This window comes from Pristiophorus japonicus, chromosome 13 (assembly GCF_044704955.1).
Source record: "Pristiophorus japonicus isolate sPriJap1 chromosome 13, sPriJap1.hap1, whole genome shotgun sequence".
Classification (NCBI taxonomy): Eukaryota; Metazoa; Chordata; class Chondrichthyes; family Pristiophoridae; genus Pristiophorus; species Pristiophorus japonicus.
The window spans coordinates 69,919,849-69,946,631 of NC_091989.1; the positions used below are offsets into that span (position 1 = coordinate 69,919,849).

At 46.4% G+C, this 26,783-nt stretch overlaps 1 protein-coding gene across 1 annotated transcript in view; it reads left to right on the forward strand.

The window, feature by feature from the left end:
- The first annotated feature begins 3,675 nt into the window (after nucleotides 1-3,675).
- The window catches only part of LOC139278033 (electron transfer flavoprotein regulatory factor 1-like), a 32,942-nt gene continuing 9,834 nt past the window's right edge, over nucleotides 3,676-26,783 (forward strand). Inside the window, exons 1-2 of the mRNA XM_070896694.1 lie at nucleotides 3,676-3,769; nucleotides 15,946-16,003. Coding sequence (XP_070752795.1) covers nucleotides 3,687-3,769; nucleotides 15,946-16,003 — 141 coding nt within the window. The 5' untranslated portion in view covers nucleotides 3,676-3,686. The remainder of the gene's footprint in view (nucleotides 3,770-15,945; nucleotides 16,004-26,783) is intronic.

Below are 26,783 nucleotides of genomic sequence, written 5' to 3' on the forward strand. Positions count from 1 at the left end.
CTCCGCCATTCAATAAGATCATGGCTGATCTGGTCGTGGACTCAGCTCCACTTACCCGCCCTCTCCCTGTAACCCTTAATTCCCTTATTGCTTAAAAATCTATCTATCTTTGACTTGAAAACATTCAATGAGCCAGCCTCAACTGCTTCCTTGGGCAGAGAATTCTACAGATTCACAACCCTCTGGGAGAAGAAATTCTTTCTCAACTCGGTTTTAAATTGGCTCCTCCGTATTTTGAGGCTGTGCCCCCTAGTTCTAGTCTCCCCCACCAATGGAAACAACCTCTCTGCCTCTATCTTGTCTATCCCTTTCATGATTTTAAATGTTTCTATAAGATCACCCCTCATCCTTCTGAACTCCAAGGAGTAAAGACCCAGTCTACTCAATCTATCATCATAAGGTAACCCCCTCATTTCTCGAATCAGCCTAGTGAATCGTCTCTGTGCCCCTTCCAAAGCTAGTATATCCTTCCTTAAGTAAGGTGACCAAAACTGCACGCAGTACTCCAGGTGCGGCCTTACCAATACCTTATACAGTTGCAGCAACACCTCCCTGCTTTTGTACTCCATCCCTTTCGCAATGAAGGCCAACATTCCATTTGCCTTCCTGATTACCTGCTGCACCTACAAACTAACCTTTTGGGATTCATGCACAAGGACCCCCAGGTCCCTCTGCACCGCAGCATGTTGTAATTTCTCCCCATTCAAATAATATTCCCTTTTACTGTTTTTTTTTCCCAAGGTGGATGACCTCACACTTTCCGACATTGTATTCCATCTGCCAAACCTTAGCCCATTCGCTTAACCTATCCAAATCTCCTTGCAGCCTCTCTGAGTCCTCTACACAACCCGCTTTCCCACTAATTTTAGTGTCATCTGCAAATTTTGTTGCACTACACTCTGTCCCCTCCTCTAGGTCATCTATGTATATTGTAAACAGTTGTGGTCCCAGCACTGATCCCTGTGGCACACCACTAACCACTGATTTCCAACCGGAAAAGGACCCATTTATCCCGACTCTCTGCTTTCTGTTCGCCAGCCAATTCTCTATCCATGCTAATACATTTCCTCTCACTCCGCGTACCTTTATCTTCTGCAGTAACCTTTTGTGTGGCACCTTATCGAATGCCTTTTGGAAATCTAAATACACCACATCCATCGGTACACCTCTATCCACCATGCTCGTTATATCCTCAAAGAATTCCAGTAAGTTAGTGAAACATGATTTCCCTTTCATGAATCCATGCTGCGTCTGCTTGATTGCACTATTCCTATCCAGATGTCCTGCTATTTCTTCCTTAATGATAGTTTCAAGCATTTTCCCCACTACAGATGTTAAACTAACCGGCCTATAGTTACCTGCCTTTTGCCTGCCCTTTTTTTTAAACAGAGGCGTTACATTAGCTGCTCTCCAATCCGCTGGTACCTCCCCAGAGTCCAGAGAATTTTGGTAGATTATAACAAATGCATATGCTATAACTTCCGCCATTTCTTTTAATACCCTGGGATGCATTTCATCAGGACCAGGGGACTTGTCTACCTTCAGTCCCATTAGTCTGTCCAGCACTACCCCCCTAGTGATAGTGATCATCTCAAGGTCCTCCCTTCCCACATTCCTATGACCAGCAATTTTTGGCATGGTTTTTGTGTCTTCCACTGTGAAGACGGAAGCAAAATAATTGTTTAAGGTCTCAGCCATTTCCACATTTCCCATTATTAAATCCCCCTTTTCATCTTCTAAGGGACCAACATTTACTTTAGTCACTCTTTTCCGTTTTATATATCTGTAAAAGCTTTTATTTGTTTTTATGTTTTGCGCAAGTTTACCTTCGTAATCTATCTTCCCTTTCTTTATTGCTTTTTTAGTAATTCTTTGCTGTTGCTTAAAATCTTCCCAATCCTCTAGTTTCCCACTAACCTTGGCCACCTTATACTCATTGGTCTTTGATTTGATACTTTCCTTTATTTCCTTGGTTATCCACGGCTGGTTATCTCTTCTCTTGCCGCCCTTCTTTTTCACTGGAATATATTTTTGTTGCGCATTATGAAAGAGCTCCTTAAAAGTCCTCCACTGTTCCTCAATTGTGCCACCGTTTAGTCCTTGTTTCCAGTCTACTTTAGCCAACTCTGTCCTCATCCCACTGTAGTCCCCTTTATTTAAGCATAGTACGCTCGTTTCTGACACAACTTCCTCATCCTCAATCTGTATTACAAATTTAACCATATTGTGATCACTCATTCCGAGAGGATCTTTTACGAGGAGATCGTTTATTTTTCCTGTCTCGTTACACAGGACCAGATCCAAAATGGCTTGCTCCCTTGTAGGCTCTGTTACATACTGTTCTAAGAAACAATCCCGTATGCATTCTATGAATTCCTCCTCCAGGCTACCCCCTGCGATTTGATTTGACCAATCGATATGTAGGTTAAAATCCCCCATAACTACTGCCGTTCCTTTTTCACATACCTCCATTATTCCCTTGATTATTGCCCGCCCCACCATGAAGTTATTATTTGGGGGCCTATAAACTACGCTGACCAGTGACTTTTTCCCCTTACTATCTCTAATCTCCACCCACAATGATTCAACATTTTGTTCATTGGAGCCAATATCATCCCTCACAACTGCCCTGATATCATCCCTTATTAACAGAGCTACCCCACCTCTCTTCTCTTCCTGCCTATCTTTCCGAATCGTCAGATACCCCTGTACGTTTAATTCCCAGTCCTGGCCACCTTGCAACCATGTCTCTGTAATGGCCACCAAATCATACCCATTTGTAATGATTTGTGCCGTCAACTCATTTACTTCATTTCTAATGCTGCGTGCATTTAGGTAGAGTGTTTCCATCCTCGTTTTTAAACCATGATTTTTAGTTTTTACCCCTCCTGCAGCCCTTTTATATTCAGTGGCCCTTTTTGTTTCTTGCCTTTGGTTTCTCTGCCCTCCACTTTTACTCATCTCTTTTCTGTCTTTTGTTTTTGTCTCCTTTTTGTTTCCCTCTGTCTCCCTGTATTGGTTCCCATCCCCCTGCCATACTAGTTTAACTCCTCACCAACAGCACTAGCAAACACTCCCCCTAGGACATTGGTTCCGTTCCTGCCCAAGTGCAGACCGTCCGGTTTGTACTGGTCCCACCTCCCCCAGAACCTGTTCCAATGCCCCACGAATTTGAATCCCTCCCTGCTGCACCACTGCTCAAGCCACGTATTCATCTGTGCTATCCTGCGATTCCTACTCTGACTAGCACGTGGCACTGGTAGCAATCCCGAGATTACTACTTTTGAGGTCCTACTTTTTAATTTAACTCCTAGCTCCTTAAATTTATCTCGTAGGACCTTATCCCTTTTTTTACTTATATCGTTGGTACCAATGTGCACCACGACAACTGGCTGTTCTCCCTCCCTTTTCAGAATGTCCTGCACTCGCTCGGAGACATCCTTGACCCTTGCATCAGGGAGGCAACATACCATCCTGGAGTCTCGATTGCGGCCGCAGAAACGCCTATCTATTCCCCTTATGATTGAATCCCCTATCACTATCGCTCTCCCACTCTTTTTTATGCCCTCCTGTACAACAGAGCCAGCCACGGTGCCATGAACTTGGCTGCTGTTGCTCTCCCCTAATGAGTCATCTCCCTCAACAGCACTCAAAACAGTGTATCTGTTTTGCAGGGGGATGACCAGATGGGACCCCTGCACTACCTTCTTTGTACTACTCTTCCTGCTGGTCTTCCATTCCCTAGCTGGCTGTGGATCCTTCTCATGCGGTAAGACCAACTCACTACATGTGCCACTTATGTCATTCTCAGCATCGTGGATGCTCCAGAGTGAATCCACCCTCAGCTCCAATTCTGCAACGAGGGTTGGGTTGGGCTGAGAAGGTGAGTTGAATTGAGATGAGGGGGTTGGCTGAAGGAGCTGGGTTCGGGAGTTTGAGGTTGGGATTAGGGTGTGTTGGGGTGAGGGGATTAGGGTGTGTTGGGGTGAGGGGGTTGGATTGGAGGTTTTGGCAGGGCCGAGGGGGGTGAGTTGGACTGGGCTGAAATGGGTGGGGTTAGGGAGTTTGGCTTGGATTTTGAGGTTGTGGTTCATGTATCTGGGAGGGAGGGGGAGGAATTGTTGGCTCTGTACATTGAGCTGACATCAGCAGAAATCACTATTAACACTGCTATGTGACTCGGCACACCATTGATTTTATAGAGGGTCCCCCTCTCCATTCTCCATCCTTCATTACCTCTCCCTCCAAAACCCAACTGATTCACTAATGTCCTTTAGGGCAGGAAGCTCGCCACCCTTGCCTGTTCTGGCCTATACAGGGCTCCGGTCTCACACTAACATGGTTGAGTCTTAACTGCCTTCTGAAGTGTTGTAGCAAGTCACTCCATTGAACCAAAGCATTACCACCCAGTTCAGGAAAGGGGCTGACTACTACCTTCTCCGAGCAACTAGGGATGGGCAATAAATGCTGGCCTTGCCAGTGATGCCCACATTCTGAGAATGATTTGTTTTTGATTTGTTACTGCTGCACCTCCACAGTCCAGTTTCTGATAATGTCATCTGTCTCAGCAGCATTTTTGAATGCTGAGTTAATCATTACCAGGACTGCTGGAACAATTAGTGTGTATTTGAAGGTGTGAGCTGTGGCTCTGTGGGAGAACTCACCTTGGAGTCAGAAGATTATGGGTTCCAGCCACATAAACTTAAAATCAGAGCAGTGCTGCACTGTCGGTGGTACTGTCTTTTGGATGAGACGTTAAACCGAGGCCTCGTCTGCCCCCTCAAATGGACATAAAAGATCCCATGGCACTATTCAAAGAAGCGGTAGGCCACTTAATAGTGTAGATGAACAAAGGGACCTTGGAGTGTTTGTCCACAGAACTCTTTTTGGGAGGAAACTAAAACATTAAATCATTAAATCATGTCCCCCCGATCTGGGAGACACACCAAACATTTTCAAGGCCCTTTTTTTTTTTTTTGGCATTTTTTTGTGTTTTTGTTTTTTTTTCATTTTTTTTTTCGGCACTAAAATCATATTTTTTTTTCTCCAAGTGCCCCCTATAAAAGGGGAGGGGGACACTAAAAACACCGGCAATTAAAACAAATGAAACTTTAAAACATAAATCAAATTAAAATTTGGTTGCCGGGCGTGATGATGCACTCCAGTCCCTCCGGTGCCCACCTCTCGCGGAAGGCCGCGAGCGTACCGGTGGACACCGCGTGCTCCATCTCCAAGGACACCCTGGCGCGGATGTACGCGCGGAAGAGAGGCAGGCAGTCAGGCTGAACGACCCCCTCGACCGCCCGCTGCCTGGACCGATTGATGGCACCCTTGGCCGTGCCCAGGAGCAGTCCTACGAGGAGGCCCTCGGACCTACCCGCTCCCCTCCGCACAGGGTGCCCAAAGATCAGGAGTGTGGGACTGAAGTGCAACCAGAGTTTGAGAAGCAGCCCCTTTAAATAATGGAACAGGGGCTGCAACCTCGCACACTCCATAAAAACATAGAACACGGACTCTTCCAGACCGCAGAAATTGCAGGCGGCCTGGGAGCCCGTGAACCGGCTTAAAAATTTATTGCACGGCACTGCTCCGTGCACCACCCTCCAGGCCAAGTCCCCGATAAAGGACTCCCGCGTAGAGTGCCCTTCATCGGGGACCCCCGCCTCCTCCGGACGGTAAGATGGTATGCCATGACGTGTCCGGACGGCAGGCGAGGATGGCAAAGTTGAGAGTGTGCAGGAGCAGCCCGTACAGGAAACCCCTCCCCGAGGAGGCTCAAGTTGTGAGGCGCGTGCTCCTGAGGAAGGTTCCGGGGTTTGGCGCCGATGAGGAATTCCGTCCGGACGGGGGTCACGTACTTGAGCGTCCTCGATGCACCTAACGGAGTCGGGGCCCAGAGCTGTTTTTAGCGACTCGATGGCATCGGCCGCGTGACGGACGTCGGCCGAATTTAGGCGCCGCGCCAGCGTGTCCGGCGCCATCCATCCCGCTCCTCCGCCATCGAGCAGGTCCCTGACCCTGGTCACCTCACCAGCCACAGCCCTCTCATCCGACCGCCACCTAAAACCTCGGTCGTGGAGGTACGGATTCCCGAGCAGCGGCTCCTGCAGGACAGCCGCCACTCCAGCCGGTGGAGAGCTGCGCTTGGTGGAGACTTTGTTCCAGACCCTGATGAGTTCCTTGTAAAAGACAGGCAGCTCCTGGAAGGCGGTCCTGACGCCCCCAAGCTCACAAACAGGAGCTGCGTGTCGTAGTTGAGGCCGTGCTACTGGCGGAAGAAATACGTCGCCAGAGCACGCCACCTGGGAGGGGCTCGACGTAAAGGTATCTCTGCAGGGTCTGAGGACGGAAAGTCGCGAGCTGAATGCTGACGCAGAGAGAGGGGAGAGACAGAGAAAGAGACAGGGGGGGTGGGAAAGAGGGAAGCTGCGAGGGCAGGTCTCCCCTCACAGCGATGGGTGGGTGTTTCTTGGGGTGCACTCCCCAGATGGCAAAAAAAATACAGTCTTTGTAGATGGTCTTCAGGTGGGGGGAGAAGATGTCTTCACCTAGGGCAGCTGGAGCCACCCAGGCACACACTCCCAACGATGTTAAATAGGGTAATTAATGATTCTTCAGCCAGGTAGCTCCAGCTATCCCAGGCTAGGCAATGGGGGAGGGGTGCTTCAGTGGTGTGTGGGGCCTAGCTGTAAGCAAGACCCCCACACACACTTCCACACACACACACCCCCCGCGATGTTCCGGCCCTCGAAATGGATTTCTTTCTTCCCCCCACCAATACAACAAAGTCTTTCGGGGAATGCACCAAAACACACCCACCTTTGGTTGATGAAGTTTCTCCCTCCTTCCACACTGGATAGTTGTTCTTTTTCCCCCTCTCTCCAACTCTCTGCAGCAGTATTAAAGGTTGTTGAATTTTCTGCTCTCCTCCTCTTCCTCTGGATGAATTGTAATGAAGTAAGCCCCTTCCTCCTCTTCCTGGGCTGTTTCACAGGTCTCACAAAAGGCTTCCAGGCAGGAGCAACAGCAGCACAGCTCCAAGTGAATAGGCCACGCCTCCAGCTCCACCATTGGTCCACAGATTCCCTGAAAGTAGCAGGCCAGGTGGATAAGAAGGCATATGGAATGCTTGCCTTTATTGGCTGAGACATAGAATATAAGAGCAGGGAGGTTATGCTTCAATTGTATAATACTTTGGTTAGGCCACAGCTGGAGTACTGCGTGCAGTTCTGGTCGCCATATTATGGAAAGGATGTGATTGCACTAGAGAAGGTGTAGAGGAGATTTACTAGGATGCTGCCTGGAATGGAGAATCTTAGTTATGAGGACAGATTGGATAGGCTGGGTTTGTTCTCTTTGGAACAGAGGAGGTTGAGAGGAGACTTCATTGAGGTGTACAAAATATTGAGGGGCCTATTTCCATTGGTGGAAGGGTCTATTACGAGGGGGCACAGTTTTAAGGTGGTTGGTGGAAGATTTGAGGGGGTTTCTTTATGCAGAGGGTTGTGGGGATATGGAACTCACTGCCTGGAAGAGTGGTGGATGCAGAAACCCTCACCACTTTCAAGAGATGGTTGGATGGGCACTTAAAGTGCTGGTAACCTGCAGGGTTACAGACCTAGAGCTGGTAATTGGGATGAGACTGGATAACCTCTTGTTGGCCGGTGCAGATATAATGGTAAGTACTGCAGGGAATCGAATACGGCCAGGGTGATCTGGACTAGTTTCGACCGCCTGGATGGGTCGGAGAGGAATTTTCCCAGATTTTTCTCCCTAAATTAGCCTGGGTTTTTATCTGGTTTTTGCCTCTCCCAGGAGATCACATGGCTCTGGTTGGGGTGGAGTGTAGAATGTTTCAGTGTAAGGGGTGTCGCAGTTATGTGGAGCGGACTGGTTGGACTGGGTGCTCTTTGCCTTTCCGCCATTGTTCATTGTTCATAGGTTTATATTTGAAAATATATTGCCGTTCCTTCAGGGCTGCTGACTGAGGGCCATGCGGCTCTTTGTCGGCCGGCGCAGACACGATGGGCCGAAATAGCCTCCTGCAGCGTAAATTTCTGTTTCTAAGAGCAGGGGAGTTCTCCCTGGTGTCTTGAACAATATTTATCCATCAATCAAATCACTAAAAATGGATGATCTGGTCATGTATCTCATTGCTGTTTATGGGAGCTTGCTGTGTGCAAATTGGCTGCCACGTTTCCTACATTACAACACTGACTACACTTCAAAAGTGCTTCATTGGTTGTAAAGTGCTTTGGGCCATCCTGAAGTTCTGAAAGGCGCTATATAAATGCAATCTTTCTTTCTTTCTGTTGTGCATTAAGATATAGAAAGTCTGTGATTTGCCTGATTGTCACCCAGTATTACTACTTTAAAGCTCCCTTTATGTTGCAGCTGTGAGCCAACAATGACATGCTCCCATATTTAACTGCTTTTTGGCAGTAGTCATTATTTTTAGTCATTTATTGATGCTAGATTGACCTGTGGTGCAGTTGAGAACAGGTTTGTATCTGTAATTCTTAATGCAGTCAGTTCCCAGTCTCAAAAGTGGCATTTGGAGATACTAATTGGAGGTTGAACAATTTCCTCACAGTCGGGAAATCACTCTGACTGGGAAATTCTATATCATACAGGCAAATGCAAAAACTCAGGAGTCATTCAACTGTGATGGGAAGATTGTAGCTTTTTATTAAAGAAACACCATCCCTTCCAAGTTCCGCTCCAAATTACACACCATCACGATTTGGAAATATATTGCCGTTCCTTCATCGTCACTGGGTCAAAATCCTGGAACTCCCTCCGTGACAGCACTGTGAGAGTAGTGTCAGTGGGTAGCACACTCGCCTCTGAGTCAGAAGGTTGTGTGTTCAAGTCCCACTCCAGGGATTTGAGCACAAAATCTAGACTTACACTCCAGTGCAGTGCTGAGGGAGTGCTGCACTGTCGGATGAGACATTAAACCGAGACCCCGTCTGCTCTCTCAGGTGGACGTAAAAGATCCCATGGCACTATTTCGAAGAAGAGCAGGGGAGTTATCCCGGGTGTCCTGGTCAATATTTATCCCTCAATCAACATAACAAAAACAGATTATCTAGTCATTATCACATTGCTGTTTGTGGGAGCTTTCTGTGCGCAAATTGGTTGCCGCGTTTCCCACGTTACAGCAGTGACTACACTCCAAAAGTACTTCATTGGTTGTAAAGCGCTTTTGAGACGTTTGGTGGTCGTGAAAGGCGCTATCTAAATCCAAGTGGAAATGTGTCCGCTAGAAGCAGGACAATTCTAATCTGGCCAGTTACTGCCCTACCAGTCTTCAGTTAAGAATGGGGTCATCAATAATGTCATCAAGCAACACCTACTCACCAATAACCTGCTCACCTGCTGCTTGGTTTGTGTTCTATCAGAACAAATCCTAATCTCATCACATACTTGATCCATGAACACGAGCTGAATGACAGATGAGAAGAGCTACCCTAAATACCAAGATGACGTTCAATTGAGTATGGTTTCTAGGGACCTTAGCAAATTTGAGGTCAATGGGAAACCCTTCAGAAAGAGTTATACCTGACACACAGGCCAATCATTTATAGCCCAGGGCATCTACGCAGGGGTTTCAAAGAGCAGTGTCCTTGAAATAACAATCTTTACGTGTTTCTTTGATGATCTCCCCTCCATCTTGAGGTCAGGAATGGGCTATTTCTTGACAGTTCTACAATGTTCATCTTATTTCACAACTTCAATAATGGAGCAACCCATGCCAGCCTACAGCAAGATCTGGACAACATCCAGGCTTTTGCTGACAAGTCACAGAGAAGGACCAGAGCAGTAACGTCATGGGAACACCATTACCTGCAATGTCCCCTCCAAGTTACACACCATCTTGACTTTGTTTCAACATCATTCAATTCTTGAGCACTATACAAAAGTCTGGTAATCCAAGTATCAGGATGGCAGAGTGATCCTTTAAATTGTTTGCTGTTGCTGGGTTAAAGAAGCAATTACGTCGGTCATTTTCCAACATTCTATAGACTCTGGATGAGTTCCTATGGACTGGAGGGTAGCTAATGTAACCCCACTTTTTTTAAAAAAAAGGAGGGAGAGAGAAAACAGGGAATTATAGACCGGTCAGCCTGACATCGGTGGTGGGGAAAATGTTGGAATCAATTATTAAAGATATAATAGCAGCGCATTTGGAAAGCAGTGACCGGATCGGTCCAAGTCAGCATGGATTTATGAAAAGGAAATCATGCTTGACAAATCTTCTAGAATTTTTTGAGGATGTAACTAGTAGAGTGGACAAGGGAGAACCAATGGATGTGGTGTATTTAGACTTTCAAAAGGCTTTTGACAAAGTCACACACAAGAGATTAGTGTGCAAAATTAAAGCACATGGTATTGGGAGTAATGTATTGACGTGGATAGAGAACTGGTTGGCAGACAGGAAACAAAGAGTTGGAATAAATGGGTCCTTTTCAGAATGGCAGACAGCGACTAGTGGGGTACCACAAGGTTCAGTGCTGGGTTCCCAGCTATTTACAATATACATTAATGATTTAGACGAAGGAATTGAATGTAATATCTCCCAAGGTTGCAAATGACACTCAGCTGGGTGGCAGTGTGAGCTGTGAGGAGGGTGCTAAGAGGCTGCAGGGTGACTTGGACAAGTTAGGTGAGTGGGCAAATGCATGGCACATGCGGTATAATGTAGATAAATGTGAGGTTATCCACTTTGGTGGTAAAAACAGGAAGGCAAATTATTATCTGAATGGTGACAGATTAGTAAAAGGAGAGGTGCAACGAGACCTGGGTGTCATGGTACATCAGTCATTTAAAGTTGGCATACAGGTACAGCAGGCGGTGAAGAAGGCAAATGGCATGTTGGCCTTCATAGCGAAAGGATTTGAGTATAGAAGCAGCGAGGTCTTCAGTTGTACAGGGCCTTGGTGAGGCCACACCTTGAATATTGTGTACAGTTTTGGTCTCCTAATCTGAGGAAGGACATTCTTGCTATTGAGGGAGTGCAGCGAAGGTTCACCAGACTGATTCCCGGGATGACAGAACTGACATGAAAAAAGACTGGATCGACTAGGCTAATATTCAATGGAATTTAAAAGAATGAGAGGGGATCTCATAGGAACATATAAAATTCTAATGGGACTGGACAGGTTAGATGCAGGAAGAATGTTCCCGATGTTGGGGAAGTCCAGAACCAGGGGTCACAGACTAAGGATAAGGGGGAAGCCATTTAGGACCGAGATGAGGAGAAACGTCTTCACTCAGAGAGTTGTGAGCATGTGGAATTCTCTACCACAGAAAGTTGTTGAGGCCAGTTTGTTAGATATATTCAAAAGGGAGTTGGATGTGGCCCTTATGGCTAAAGGGATCAAGGGGTATGGAGAGTGTCGAAATCTCGACCTCCGATAAACGACTCGGACACCTTCAGCTCCGGCAGAAGTTTCTTTAATTTACTTGCTAGCAAGGGAAAGGTCACACTCAGTCAATGACTAAGTGAACACCTTCGAAATGGTACAATTTCACGAGATATTTATACAGTAAAACCCAAGTTATGGCCTCTCCCTGTGTATTGGCTCTGTCTCGCAGTCAGTGAATACAGATAAAGAGTTAATTACTACATCCTTGTCCTGACATGGTTTCCAGATATTTCCTTTTGTCAGGGTTATTAGTTGGCCAGCCGGCCATCACTCGATGAGAGTGTGATAATGAGCTATTACCTGCATTGCATTGTCAGGACTGTCCAGTTTCCTGGTCAGTTATCGTTTTGCATCAAATGGATGAGGTCTGTACAAGAGATAATGGCTAGTGGTTTGAGTACTTCGAAAAGGGTGGGGTGGGGTGGAGTGGAACTGGTGTCGTATAGACAATAGGAGAGCACCATGGGTGGGGGGGTGGGGGAGGTGGGAGGCGGGGTACTTGTCTCAGCAGGACTTGCCTCCTAGTTGTCTGGTGGCTATCAGCCATTTCAAGCCAGGTTTAGCTGTTTATGCAAACCGACTACTTGTTGCAGAAATTCCTGGAAGGGCCAGGACTCCATTTTGTTCTATATTAAAAAGGGCACAACAATATAGTGTGGTACAGGTTAGATAAAAATACATTTCCACAAGAGAAAGCAGGAATGGGGTACTGAAGTTGCATGATCAGCCATGATCATATTGAATGGTGGTGCAGGCTCGAAGGGCCGAATGGCCTGCTCCTGCATCTATTTTCTATGTTTCTATTCACCCCTTTTTCTTTACCTTCACCACAAGGTCTGCGGTGATTCAAGGTGGCAGCTCACTGCCACCTTCTGGGAAATTGGGGGATTGGCGATTGGCAATCGACACTGCCCTTGCCAGCGACACCCACATCCTGAGACTGAATTTTAAAAATTGGTCAAATGGCCTCATTTAGATGGATCAAAAGCTTCAATTAAAAACTATATTCCCCATAAATATTTTATTCCAAGAATCTCTCCCAAACATTAAAAAGCTATTAATTAAAATCAGTTAAATGACTGAAACATTTTTTGTATAGCACATTTATAAAAAATTTCCCCCATACCAAATTCTCTTCCTTCCGTGCCCCACAGCCATTTAGTCCTATCGGTGGAGAACATTAGCAGAAACATAAACGTGGCCTGTAAGGAGTCATTTTTTTGCCCCTAATTTGAGGTGCAACAGTGTGTTGATGGACAGTTAGAATCCAAGGCAGCACTGATAGCTAAAATATAACTACCTTCAGCAAACTTTCTGCTCATGCCTCTGGAATAATTACTATGTTAACATGTTTGCAGATGCTTTTCATTCTAACAACATACACAACATAGAACACCTTTTAACATGGCGCAGCATCCCAAAGTGTTTTACAAAGGAGAAGATGGGATACTGAGCATGAATTGGGGGAGGTGATTGAAGATCAAGAAGGTAGGTATTAAGGCTATTGAAGGCGGAGATGTAGTCAGACAGAGATGTTTACCGTATGCAGGAGCCTGGTGCTTGATGGAGCGGAGAGAGGGTGAGACACAAAGTAATCGGGAGTCAAAAGAACAGTGTGAGAGATGGGGTGCAGGACATGGGGAGTTTACAGAGGTATGAAGGTAAGGGTCACGGGGAGGGGGGGAGTTTGCGAATTGGCAGATCTCGAGGAGGTCAGCAAAGAGTGTTGGAGCAGTCGAGTCGGGAGTGGCCAACGGTATGGTTGAGAGTTTCAGCGGCAGTGGGGCCAGTGATAGTTCAGAGGGGCAGGTAGGTGGTGTTGATGAGGGACTATGTGTGGGAGTTGAAGCTCTGCTGGATTGCACACGGTTCAGCCTGAACTATCGGCTAACAAGTGAAATGGAATCGCAGGCTGTAATCCGCAGTTTCTGGTAGGAACTGAACCAGATAGCTTTGGTCTTGTTTAGCTAGAGAGAGGCCCAAGTAAACCATGACTTGATGTCTAATGGTATTTTGGATAGTGGTTGTGCGGTTGAGAATGGTGGAAAGACAAAGCCATGTGCCATCAGCAGTTGACCCCATGCTTACTGATGGTGTCAGTGAGAGGCAGCCCTTAGATTGGGGAATTAAGAGACCAAGGGGAGAACCTTGGGCCACATTGTAGGTGATTGTAAGCACAGAAAGAGAAGTTATTGCAGGAGGTCTCCAGGCTGTGCTGAGACAAGTTGCAGGGTGACCATGGAAGAGTGGTGTGACTGGTGGACCATAGAAGAGAAATGATAGGAAAAGAAAGATGCCCACCAGATGTCTCAAAGCGCTTTACAGCCAATGGAGTACTTTTGGAGTGTAGACACTGTTGTAATGTGGGAAACGCAGCAGCCAACTTGCGCACAGCAAGCTCCCACAAAGTGAGAATGACCAGATAATCTGTTTTAGTGATGTTAATTGAAGGATAAATATTGGCCAGGCCATCGGGGATAACTCTCCTGCTCTTCTTCGAAATAGTGCCATAGGATCTTTTACATCCACCTGTGAGGGCAGACACGGCCTCGGTTTAACGTCTCATCCGAAAGACGGCACCTCCGACATTGCAGCGCTCCCTCAGCACTGCACTGGATTGTCAGCCTAGATTTATGTGCTCAAGTTCCTGGAGTGGGGCTTGAACCCACAACCTTCTGACTCAGATGCGAGAGTGCTGCCCACTGAGCCACAGCTGACAGTGACTCAGTCTGTTGAAGGCCACAGAGATCGGGGAGGGATGTAAATCAGCACCATTGGTGACTTTAACCAGGATGGTCTACGTGTTGTTGACTCAACAGAATCCAGGCCGAAGGGATTTGCTCAGGCAGATGTAACTCTCATATGTTTGTAAACCTACGTAGATGTTGTGTCTTCTCTCCACAGTTCACTTGAAAATCTTGCGCAAACAGCAAATGTTAAGAGAGGAAGGTTACATCAGTGTCCATTTATGGTGTTTAATCTGTGATGATCTAATTATTCGCTGTTTTGTCTGTCACTTTATATGTTTAAAGACTTGTTCTGTCCACTCGCTCGCTTTGACTGTTGCATTTGAAGCTGTGCAGGACACAGGTTGCACAGAGCAGGGTTAATCCAAAGCAACTTGCTGCGGAAGTGGCGTGGGATAGGTCAGAGAGGTTGAAGAGCTCCTGGTAGGAATGGAACCAAGTGGCTTTGTTTTTGCTGTTTAGCTGGAGAAAGTTCTCGCTAATCCATGATGGGGATGGGTGGAGGGACACATTTTGAAAAATTGAAATGTTATCTGTAACTATGAAATCTGTTGATTGATTAATTCCAGTCTTTGGTTTCAGACTCGTAAATAGCAGAAAGAAAAATTAATAAAATAGAGAGGGATGAAAATAAACAGAAGAGGCAAACTACTACAGTTAGGGGCTAGTGAAAGAAGAAAGAACTTGCATTTATTTATATGGTGTCTTTTACAGCCAGTGAACCACTTTTGAAGTGTAGTTTTGTAGGCAAACACAACAGCCAATTTGTGCACAGCAAGGTTCCACAAACAGCAAGGAGATAAGAGTAGGCCATTGAGCCCCTCAAGCCTCTTCCGCCATTCAGTGAGATCATGGCTGATCTGCGACCTAACTCCGTATACCCATATCCCTTAATGCCTTTGGTTAACAAAAAGCTATCAATCTCAGATTTAAAATTAACAATTGACCTAACATCAACTGCCGTTTGCGGAAGAGTTTCAAACTTCTATCACCATTTGCGTGTAGAAGTGTTTCCCAACTTTATTCCTGTAAGGTCTGGCTCTAATTTTTAGACTATGCCCCCTAGATCTAGACTCACTAACCCGCAGATTTGAGGGCCTTATCTTCGAACACTCTCTTCCTCAAGCGGCCGAAGGCTGCGTTGGCGCACTGGAGGCGGTGTTGCATCGTCGGTGGTATTTCTCCAGCGATTTAAGGTGTCTACTGTAAATGGTCCACGTCTTTGAGCCATACAGGAGGGCGTGAATCACTACAGCCCTGTAGACCATGAGCTTGGTGCCAGATTTGAAGAATAGTTTCTCTCTTATCTATCCTATCAGTTCCCCTTAATATCTTGAACACTTTGATCAAATCACCTCTTAACTGTATAAACTCTAGGGAATACAACCCTAGATTGTGTCATCTCTTCTCATAATTTAAGTCTTGGAGTCTAGGTGAATGACCTTCTGTTGATGGTGATGTTGGTTGAGGGCAAGTGTTGCCCAGGACACCGGGGAGAGCTTCCCTGATCTCGAAATAGTCCCATGGGATCTTTGCCATTCATCTGAGCAGGCAGATGGGGTCTAACATCTCATCCAAATGATGGCATCTCCGACAGTGTCGCACTCCCTCGTTACTTGCGCTGAAGTGTCAGGCCAGATTCTATGCTCAAGTGCTGGAGTGGGGCTCGAACCCACGATCTTCTGACTCCGAGGTAAGAGTGCTGCTACTTGAGCCAAGGCTGCCTTTTAATGTAACTGAATCTGAGCCCTTTTGTTTTGTTACAGTAACCGTTGGAACATGGCAAATCCCTTAAGAAGCGAAGTCGTAAAGCTGTATAAAAATGTACGTTTCTGATCATCAGCTGTAACATTGTTTAGTGACTAATTTATAGAAACATAGAAACATAGAAAATAGGTGCAGGAGCAGGCCATTCAGCCCTTCTAGCCTGCACCGCCATTCAATGAGTTCATGGCTGAACATGAAACTTCAGTACCCCCTTCCTGCTTTCTCGCCATAACCCTTGATCCCCCGAGTAGTAAGGACTTCATCTAACTCCCTTTTGAATATATTTAGTGAATTGGCCTCAACTACTTTCTGTGGTAGAGAATTCCACAGGTTCACCACTCTCTGGGTGAAGAAGTTTCTCCTCATCTCGGTCCTAAATGGCTTACCCCTTATCCTCAGACTGTGACCCCTGATTCTGGACCTCCCCAACATTGGGAACATTCTTTCTGCATCTAACCTGTCTAAACCCGTCAGAATTTTAAACGTTTCTATGAGGTCCCCTCTCATTCTTCTGAACTCCAGTGAATACAAGCCCAATTGATCCAATCTTTCTTGATAGGTCAGTCCCGCCATCCCGGGAATCAGTCTGGTGAACCTTCGCTGCACTCCCTCAATAGCAAGAATGTCCTTCCTCAAGTTAGGAGACCAAAACTGTACACAATACTCCAGGTGTGGCCTCACCAAGGCCCTGTACAACTGTAGCAACACCTCCCTGCCCCTGTATTCAAATCCCCTCGCTATGAAGGCCAACATGCCATTTGCTTTCTTAACCGCCTGCTGTACCTGCATGCCAACCTTCAATGACTGATGTACCATGACACCCAGGTCTCGTTGCACCTTCCCTTTTCCTAATCTGTCACCATTCAGATAATAGTCTGTCTCTCTGTTTTTACCACCAAAGTGGATAACCTCACATTTATCCACATTATACTTCATCTGCCATGCATTTGCCCACTCACCTAACCTATCCAAGTCACTCTGCAGCCTAATAGCATCCTCCTCGCAGCTCACACTGCCACCCAACTTAGTATCATCCGCAAATTTGGAGATACTGCATTTAATCCCCTCGTCTAAATCATTAATGTACAATGTAAACAGCTGGGGCCCCAGCACAGAACCTTGCGGCACTCCACTAGTCACTGCCTGCCATTCTGAAAAGTACCCGTTTACTCCTACTCTTTGCTTCCTGTCTGACAACCAGTTCTCAATCCACGTCAGCACACTACCCCCAATCCCATGTGCTTTAACTTTGCACATTAATCTCTTGTGTGGGACCTTGTCGAAAGCCTTCTGAAAGTCCAAATATACCACATCAACTGGTTCTCCTTTGTCCACTTTACTGGAAACATCCTCAAAAAATTCCAGAAGATTTGTCAAGCATGATTTCCCTTTCACAAATCCATGCTGACTTCGACCTATCATGTCACCATTTTCCAGATGCACTGCTATGACATCCTTAATAATTGATTCCATCATTTTACCCACTACTGAGGTCAGGCTGACCGGTCTATAATTCCCTGTTTTCTCTCTCCCTCCTTTTTTAAAAAGTGGGGTTACATTGGCTACCCTCCACTCCATAGGAACTGATCCAGAGTCAATGGAATGTTGGAAAATGACTGTCAATGCATCCGCTATTTCCAAGGCCACCTCCTTAAGTACTCTAGGATGCAGGCCATCAGGCCCTGGGGATTTATCGGCCTTCAATCCCATCAATTTCCCCAACACAATTTCCCGACTAATAAAGATTTCCCTCAGTTCCTCTTCCTTACTAGACCCTCTGACCCCTTTTATATCCGGAAGGTTGTTTGTATCCTCCTTAGTGAATACCGAACCAAAGTACTTGTTCAATTGATCCGCCATTTCTTTGTTCCCCGTTATGACTTCCCCTGATTCTGACTGCAGGGGACCTACGTTTGTCTTCACCAACCTTTTTCTCTTTACATACCTATAGAAACTTTTGCAATCCGCCTTAATGTTCCCTGCAAGCTTCTTCTCGTACTCCATTTTCCCTGTCCTAATCAAACCCTTTGTCCTCCTCTGCTGAGTTCTAAATTTCTCCCAGTCCCCAGGTTCGCTGCTATTTCTGGCCAATTTGTATGCCACTTCCTTGGCTTTAATACTATCCCTGATTTCCCTAGATAGCCACGGTTGAGCCACCTTCCCCTTTTTATTTTTACGCCAGACAGGAATGTACAATTGTTGTACTTCATCCATGCGGTCTCTAAATGTCTGCCATTGCCCATCCACAGTCAACCCCCTAAGTATCATTCGCCAATCTATCCTAGCCAATTCACGCCTCATACCTTCAAAGTTACCCTTCTTTAAGTTCTGGACCATGGTCTCTGAAATTACTGTTTCATTCTCCATCCTAATGCAGAATTCCACCATATTATGGTCACTCTTCCCCAAGGGGCCTCGCACAATGAGATTGCTAATTAATCCTCTCTCATTACACAACACCCAGTCTAAGATGGCCTCCCCCCTAGTTGGTTCCTCAACATATTGGTCTAGAAAACCATCCCTTATGCACTCCAGGAAATCCTCCTCCACCGTATTGCTTCCAGTTTGGCTAGCCCAATCTATGTGCATATTAAAGTCACCCATTATAACTGCTACACCTTTATTGCATGCACCCCTAATTTCCTGTTTGATGCCCTCCCCAACATCCCTACTACTGTTTGGAGGTCTGTACACAACTCCTACTAACGTTTTTTGCCCTTTGGTGTTCTGCAGCTCTACCCATATAGATTCCACATCATCCAAGCTAATGTCTTTCCTAACTATTGCATTAATCTCCTCTTTAACCAGCAATGCTACCCCACCTCCTTTTCCTTTTATTCTATCCTTCCTGAATGTTGAATACCCCTGAATGTTGAGTTCCCAGCCCTGATCATCCTGGAGCCACGTCTCCGTAATCCCAATCACATCATATTTGTTAACATCTATTTGCACAATTAATTCATCCACCTTATTGCGGATACTCCTTGCATTAAGACACAAAGCCTTCAGGCTTGTTTTATTAACACCCTTTGTCCTTTTAGAATTTTGCTGTACAGTGGCCCTTTTTGTTCTTTGCCTTGGGTTTCTCTGCCCTACACTTTTCCTCATCTCCTTTCTGTCTTTTGCTTTTGGCTCCTTTTTGTTTCCCTCTGTCTCCCTGCATTGGTTCCCATCCCCCTGCCATATTAGTTTAAATCCTCCCCAACAGCACTAGCAAACACTCCCCCTAGGACATTGGTTCCAGTCCTGCCCAGGTGCAGACCGTCCGGTTTGTACTGGTCCCACCTCCCCCAGAACCGGTCCCAATGCCCCAGGAATTTGAATCCCTCCCTGCTGCACCACTGCTCAAGCCACGTATTCATCTGCGCTATCCTGCGATTCCTACTCTGACTATCACGTGGCACTGGTAGCAATCCCGAGATTACTACTTTTGAGGTCCTACTTTTTAATTTAGCTCCTAGCTCCTTAAATTCGTTTCGTAGGACCTCATCCCTTTTTTTGCCTATGTCGTTGGTACCAATGTGCACCACGACAACTGGCTGTTCTCCCTCCCATTTCAGAATGTCCTGCACCCGCTCCGAGACATCCTTGACCCTTGCACCAGGGAGGCAACATACCATCCTGGAGTCTCGGTTGCGGCCGCAGAAACGCCTATCTATTCCCCTCACAATTGAATCCCCTATCACTATCGCTCTCCCACTCTTTTTCTTGCCCTCCTGTGCAGCAGAGCCAGCCACGGTGCCATGAACTTGGCTGCTGCTGCCCTCCCCTGATGAGTCATTCCCCATGATTGAGCAGGTAGATACACTGCTTGATGTGGGACTGAGTCATGGAGGTCAGGTAGTTTCCAGGACAACCCCTTGTATGCAATGGCCTTCAGCTCCTTGGGTTAGGCTGGGGAGGAATAAAAAATCAACAGAGTTTCCCATTCCGGATTGGGATCCAGGGACTTGGAGCGAGTTAGGACGCGGGCAGCCGAGTTTTGGATGACCTCTAGTTTATGTAGGGTAGAATGTGGGAGGCCAGCCAGGAGTGCATTGGAATAGTTAAGTCTGGAGATAATAAAGGCATGGATGGGGGCATCAGCAGTGGATGAGCTGAGGCAAGGGTGATCACTGCTGGACACTGCTCCTAAGGCGTAATTAGACCTGACTATGCTTTCCCCAACACTGAACAGCCTGCTGCCGTTGGGCCCGCACGCAAAGGATGCGCACAAGTAGCAGAGTGCTGCCGATAACTGAACAGACCCATTGTGTGTGTGTGTGTCTAAATTAGCCTGAATGTAACCTTTCTGTGACCGCTGGGATCTATTTTTAATGATTAGGATTTAAAAAAAATGTAATGCTGGGTTTCAGTCAGTGCACGATCGCCTCAATCCCAATTGGCCAGTTATAATATTGGTTGGAAAACTTAAGATTAATAAGAAGTTTTGAGGGTAAAACGCACTTAATTTGCTACAAATTGTTGAGTCAGAGCTGGACATCAAATTACTGATGTAGCTTTTAAACTGTTTTTATGGCCTGTTGGGAGTAGAAAACCCAATGACCAAGCCATTCTTACAACAACAACTTGTATTTATATAGCACTTTAATGTAGTAAAACGTCCCAAGGCAGTATTATGAGACCAAAAAACTTGACATCAAACCACATAAGGAGAAATTAGGACAGGTGACCAAAAACTTGGTCAAAGAAGTAGGTTTTAAGGAGCGTCTTGAAGCAGGATAGAGTGGTGGAGAGTTTTAGGAAGCGAATTCCAGAGCTTGGGGCCTAGGCAACAGAAGGCATGACCACCAATGGTTAAGCGATTATAATCAGGGATGCTCAAGAGGGCAGAATTAGAGGAGCAGAGACATCTCAGGAAGGGGGGGTGGTTGTGGGGCTGAAGGAGATTAGAGATAGTGAGGGGCGAGGCCATGGAGGGATTTGAAAACAAGGATGAGAATTTTGAAATCGAGGCATTGCTTAACCAAAAGCCAGTGTAGGTCAGCGAGCACAGGGGTGATGGGTGAATGGGACTTGGTGCGAGTTAGGAGACGGCAGCTGAGTTTTGGATCACCTCTAGTTTACGTAGGGTAGAATGTGGGAGGCCAGCCAGGACTGCATTGGAACAGTTAAGTCTAGAGGTAACAAAGGCATGGATGAAGGTTTCAGCAGTGGATGAGCTGAGGTAAGGGTGGAGACAGGCGACGTTAAGGTGGTGGAAATAGGCGGTCTTAGTTAAGCTGCAGATCTGTGGCACTAATGTTTTGAACAGTGTGGTTCAGCCTCAGACAGAGGTTGGGGAGAGGGATGGAGTCAGTGGCTGGGGAACGGAGTTTGTGGCGGGGACTGAAAACAATGGCTTCGGTCTTCCCAATATTTAATTGGAGAAAATTTCTACTCCTTCAGAACTGTATGTCGGACAAGCAGTCTGACAATTTAGAGACCGTGGAGCGGTTGTGAGAAGTGGTGGTGAGGTAGAGCTGGGTACATGTGGAAACTGACACTGTGTTTTCAAATGATGTCGCCAAGGGGCAACAAGTAGATGAGAAATAGGAGGGGGCCGAGGATAGATCCTTGGGGACACCAGAGGTAACGATGCCGGGGGGGGGGAGGGAGAAAGAGAAGCCGTTGCAGGTGATTCTCCGGCTACAATTAGATGGATAAGAATGGAACCAGGCGAGTGCAGTCCCACCCAGCTGGATGACTGTGGAGAGGTGTTGGAGAAGGATAGAGTGGTCAACCATGTCAAAAGCTGCAGACAAGTCAGGAAGACGAGGAGGGATAGTTTACCTTTGCCACAGTCACAAAGGATGTCATTTGTGAATTTAATGAGAGCGGTCTCGGTACTGTGGTAGACGCGGAAACCGGATTGGACGGATTCAACCATGAAATTGCAGGAAAGGTGGGCATGGATTTGGGAGGCGACAACAAGTTCAAGGACTTTGGAGAGGAAAGGGAGGTTGGAGATGAGGCGGTAGTTTGCTAGGACGGAGGGGTCGAGGGTTGATTTTTTTTGAGGAGGGGGATGATGACGGCAGATTTGAGGGAGAGGGGGACAGTACCTGAACCATTAACCACGTCACTTAACATAGAAGCCTGAAAAGGAAGTTGGGTGGTCAGCAGTTTAATGGGAATAGTGTCAAGGGAGCAGGAAGTGGATCTCATTATTGTCGGAGGTGAGGGTGGAGACTGGGGAGATGAGTTAAAAAAGACGGTTAGCAGTGGAGACTAGAAGCCGGGGTTTAACTTTACATTCCAGAATGATTCTGGAATAGTGAGCAATTTTCACCACCATCCTTGATGCCTTAGTACCTGTTAAAACAATTACTCTCTCTCACCCTGGTACAGCCCTGATCTGGCGGTGAATGGCTAAACCAGTTGTCCGCCATATCTGTTCATGTCTGTGTCCCTTGGACTTAAGGGAGTGAAGATCAGGGCTGTACCAGGGGGAGCGGACAGGGTGAGAGAGAGTAATTGTTTTAACAGGTACTAAGGCATCAAGGATGGTGGAGAGGGGTGTGATTGAGCAGATCGGTAGGTGCAGAAATGTGCTGGTGAACGGAGGGCCAAAGGCTGGACAGTTTGGATTTTGTTAGTGCAGTTGTAATAGAGTTGGGGGAGAAACGTCCGAAGGCACTGCACAGGAGTATTATGAGACAAAACAATTGACACCGAACCGCATAAGGAGAAATTAGGGCAGGTGACGAAAAGTGTGGTCAAAGAGATAGGTTCTAAGGAGTGTCTTGAAGGAGGATAGAGAGGTGGAGAGGTTAAGTCAGGGAATTCCAGGGCTTAGGGCCCAGGCAACAGAAGGCACGGCCACCAATGGTTGAGCGATTATAATCAGGGATGCTCAAGAGAGCAGAATTAGAGGAGTGCAGACATCTCGGGGGGTTGTGGGGCTGGAGGAGATTATAGAGATAGGGAGGGGAGAGGCCATGGAGGGATTTGAAAACAAGGATGAGAATTTTGAAATCGAGGCATTGCTTAATCGGGAGCCAGTGTAGGTCAGCGAGCACAGAGGTGATGGGTAAGCGGGACTTGGTGCAAGTTAGGACACAGGCAGCCGAGTTTTGGATCATCTCTAGTTTATGTGGCATGGCCAGCCAGGAGTGCATTGGAATAGTCATGTCTAGAGGTAATAAAGACATGGATGAGGGCTTCAGAAGTGGACAAGCTGAGGCAAGGGCAGAGACAGGCGATGTTACGGAGGTGGAACTAGGTGGTCTTAGTTATGCTGCTGATATGTGGCTGGAAGCTCATTTCAGGGTCAATTATGACACCAAGGTTGCAAACAGTCTGATTCAGCCTCGGACAGAAGTTGGGGAGAGGGATGGAGTCCGTGGCTAGGGAACGGAATTTGTAGCGGGGACAGAAAACAATGGCTTCAGTCTTCCTAATATTCAATTGAAGAAAATTTCTGCTCATCCAGAACTGAATATCGGACAAGCAGTCTGACAATTTAGGGACCGTGGAGGGATATAGAGAAGTGTCGGTGAGGTAGAGGTCTGGATGATTAAGGAGTGTTGATAAGATAATTTAGAATGCCGTGGTGTTACAAAATACTTTTTTTAATATAACATTAAGGTGTTTAAGATGATTAAAAGATTTGATAGGGAGAAACTATTTCCTCTGGTGGGGGAGGCCAGAATAAGGGGGCATAACCTTAAACTTACAGCGAGGGATGATGTAAGGAAGCACTTCTTTACACAAAGAGGAGTGGAAATCTGAAACTCTCTTTCCCAAAGCGCTGTCGAGGCTGGGAGGTGAATAAAAAATGTCAAAACGGAGATTGAGAGATTTCTGTTAGGCAAGGGATATGGAACCAAGGTGCGTAGATGAAGTTATAATGCAGATCAGAAATGATCTAATTGAATGGCAGAACAGGTTCGAGGGGCTGAAAGGCCTCCTCCTGTGGCTGTGTTCCATTATCTTTAGCTCTAGCAGTGCTTCAAGACCAGCTGAAGCGATTGGCAGGCAGCATGCTGCCAAAGCCTCTGACCACGAGGAGCTACACATGAGCAGCCTGACAATGACATCACTGCTGATATTCCTCTGTTCCTGTGGGGGCAAAAGCCTAGGCCAAGATTTTCCAGGGTGTCAGCGGGCAGAATCGGTGGCGGGTTGTTTTTTATACATCGGATCGGGAAACTCTGCCGAAAGGCGCCTTTCCCGATGCCGGGTTTGATGGTATTGTGCAGACCCGAGCGGCAGCAGCGGGCGACCTGATTAAATTCATCAGCATCGAGTTCACAGATGGGTAACAGGCTTTTTTAACTGACCTTTTTACTTTAACTGCATGACCACGAGAGCCACACTGTTCAAGGATCACGGCTGTCAATGTAAGGAGTGAGTTCAGTGGCCATTGCTCCAGCTGATTACTTGACAGCTTCAAATGTACAGTGAAAGCTGCCACCTGACAGACCATCACTTTCCTCAGGCAGAAGCTGTTTCTCAAACCATTTCCAGCACAGATTCTGCAGGCTTTCCACTTTCCACTCTCCATCCACTCTCGCCTCATTGTAAGAGCTCTCAAACCATTGACCGAATGCTTCTGTCATCTCTATTTCACCTGCCATCTATTCCATCAGCATGGGTGTCCTTTATACTCTCTCACCTTGGTCCTCAGAATCCCACCACGATCAGCCCCAACACTAGCAGCACCAGGCACACCAGCAGCACCAACAACAACACCAGCCTTCTCCGTGATCAACTGATGCTGCACAGGACACAGGACATCAGCACCCGAGCACATTGCTGCCCGAGAGGGCAGGGATGGCCTGAGCATGGCCAGATTTACATCACTTGACGCTATACACCTTGTCTGCCAGGTTGGCACCACCCCACCCCAGCACCATAATGCATCCCTACAATGTCCAAGCCATTCCTTTCTCACTCACCACCATTGTGAGGAGTACCCTTACGTCTCACCATTCACTGAAACTCACTAAGCCACTTCCAAAAGTGCACACAAATCTATTCAAGAACGGAAAGTACTGAAAATAAAGATTTCAATATTTGACAGCACATTAACAGACATTTACATGAACATTGGATAAAACATTTACTACAGTTATACAGGGCCTTGGTAAGACCGCACCTGGAGTATTGTGTGCAGTTTTGGTCTCCTTACCCAAGAAAGGATATACTTCCCATAGAGGGAGTGCAGCAAAGCTTCACCAGACTGATTCCTGGGATGGCAGGACTGTCGTATGAGAAGAGATTGGGTCGACTAGGCCTGTATTCACTAGAGTTTAGAAGAATGAGAGGGGATCTCAATGAAACGTATAAAATTCTGACTGGGTTGGACAGACTGGATGCGCGGAGGATGTTTCCCCTGGCTGGGAAGTCTAGAACAAGGGGTCACAGTCTTAGGATACAGGGTAGGAAATTTAGTACCGAGATTAGGAGAAATGTTTTCACTGAGGGTGGTGAACCTATGGAATTCTATACCACAGAAGGCTGTGGAGGCCAAGTCACTGAATATATTTAAGAGGGAGATAGATGGCATCAAGGGGAATGGGGAAAAAGCGGGAATATGGTGTTGAGATAGAGGATCAGCCATGATCATATTGAATGGCGGTGCAGACTCGAAGGGCCGAATGGCCTACTACTGCTCCTATTTTCTATGTTTCTATCTACCTTTCATGATCTCAGCATGTCCCAAAGTGCTTTGCAGCCAATGAAAAAGTTACAGTTGTAATGTAGAGGAAAGCGACAGCCAATTTGCACAAGGTAAGACCCCACAAACAGCAATGAGATGTAATGTATTTTAGTGCTGTTGCTTAAGAGATAAATATTGACCAGGACACCGGGGGAGAAGCTGCTGGTTCAGTGAGAAGCTCCGTGAGTTTTTATTTTCAAGCATATCTGTGCACACTGTGTATATTTTAAGATGTTTAAGGTATGGGAGTGCCTTCACCACACGGACTGCAGCGGTTCAAGGGCAATTAGGGATAGGGAATAAATGCTGGCCTTGCCAGCAACATCCACATCCTGTGAATGAACAAAATATAGATTTTTTATTTTAAAGGAAGCAGGGGTCAAAGTGAATGCAATCAGCATGAAGATCAGTGACATTTTAACCACTCGGTCAGAGTTCAATTGGTTTCGAAAATAGTTTGAAACCAGAGATTAGGCTACAGCCTTTAACATACGCCTTGGTACCTATTATATATACTGTGTATGGAAACGTAGTTGTATTAGGATTGATTCAGTGACCCTGCACCCTCAACCTCGCTAAATGTAATTGCAGGCCAGAGATTGGGATTTATTTAGCCCCTCAAGCCATTCAATTAGATCATTGCTGATCTGTATGTCAACTCCATTTACTCCCCTTTTCTCTATACCCTTGATATTTTTACCTAACAAAAATCTATAGGATCTAAATATGGCTCAGATGACGTTATCACGCTTGAAATTCTTGCTGTAAATTCATATCACTTGGGTTTGTCACTTGCTAATACAACTTTGGTTTGAGTCAGGACTCCAGTGTAGTACAGGGTACTGAGGGAGTGCTGCACTGTCGGAGCTGCCGTCTTTCGAATGAGACATTAGACCGAGGTCCCGTCTGCCCTCTCAGCTGGATTTAAAAGATCCCATGGCACTATTTCAAAGAAGAGCAGGGGAGTTATCCTGTGTCCTGCCCAATATTTAACCCTCAATCAACATCATTAAAAAACAGATAATCTGGTTACTGTTTATGGGAGCTTGCTGTGTGCAAATTGGTGGCTGCATTTCTTACATTACAACAGTGAGTATGCTCTGTGAAAATAAACGGTCTTAGTTATGCTGCGGATCTGTGGTCGAAAGCTCACTAATTTTTCGAATAGTGTGGTTCAGCCTCAGACATAAG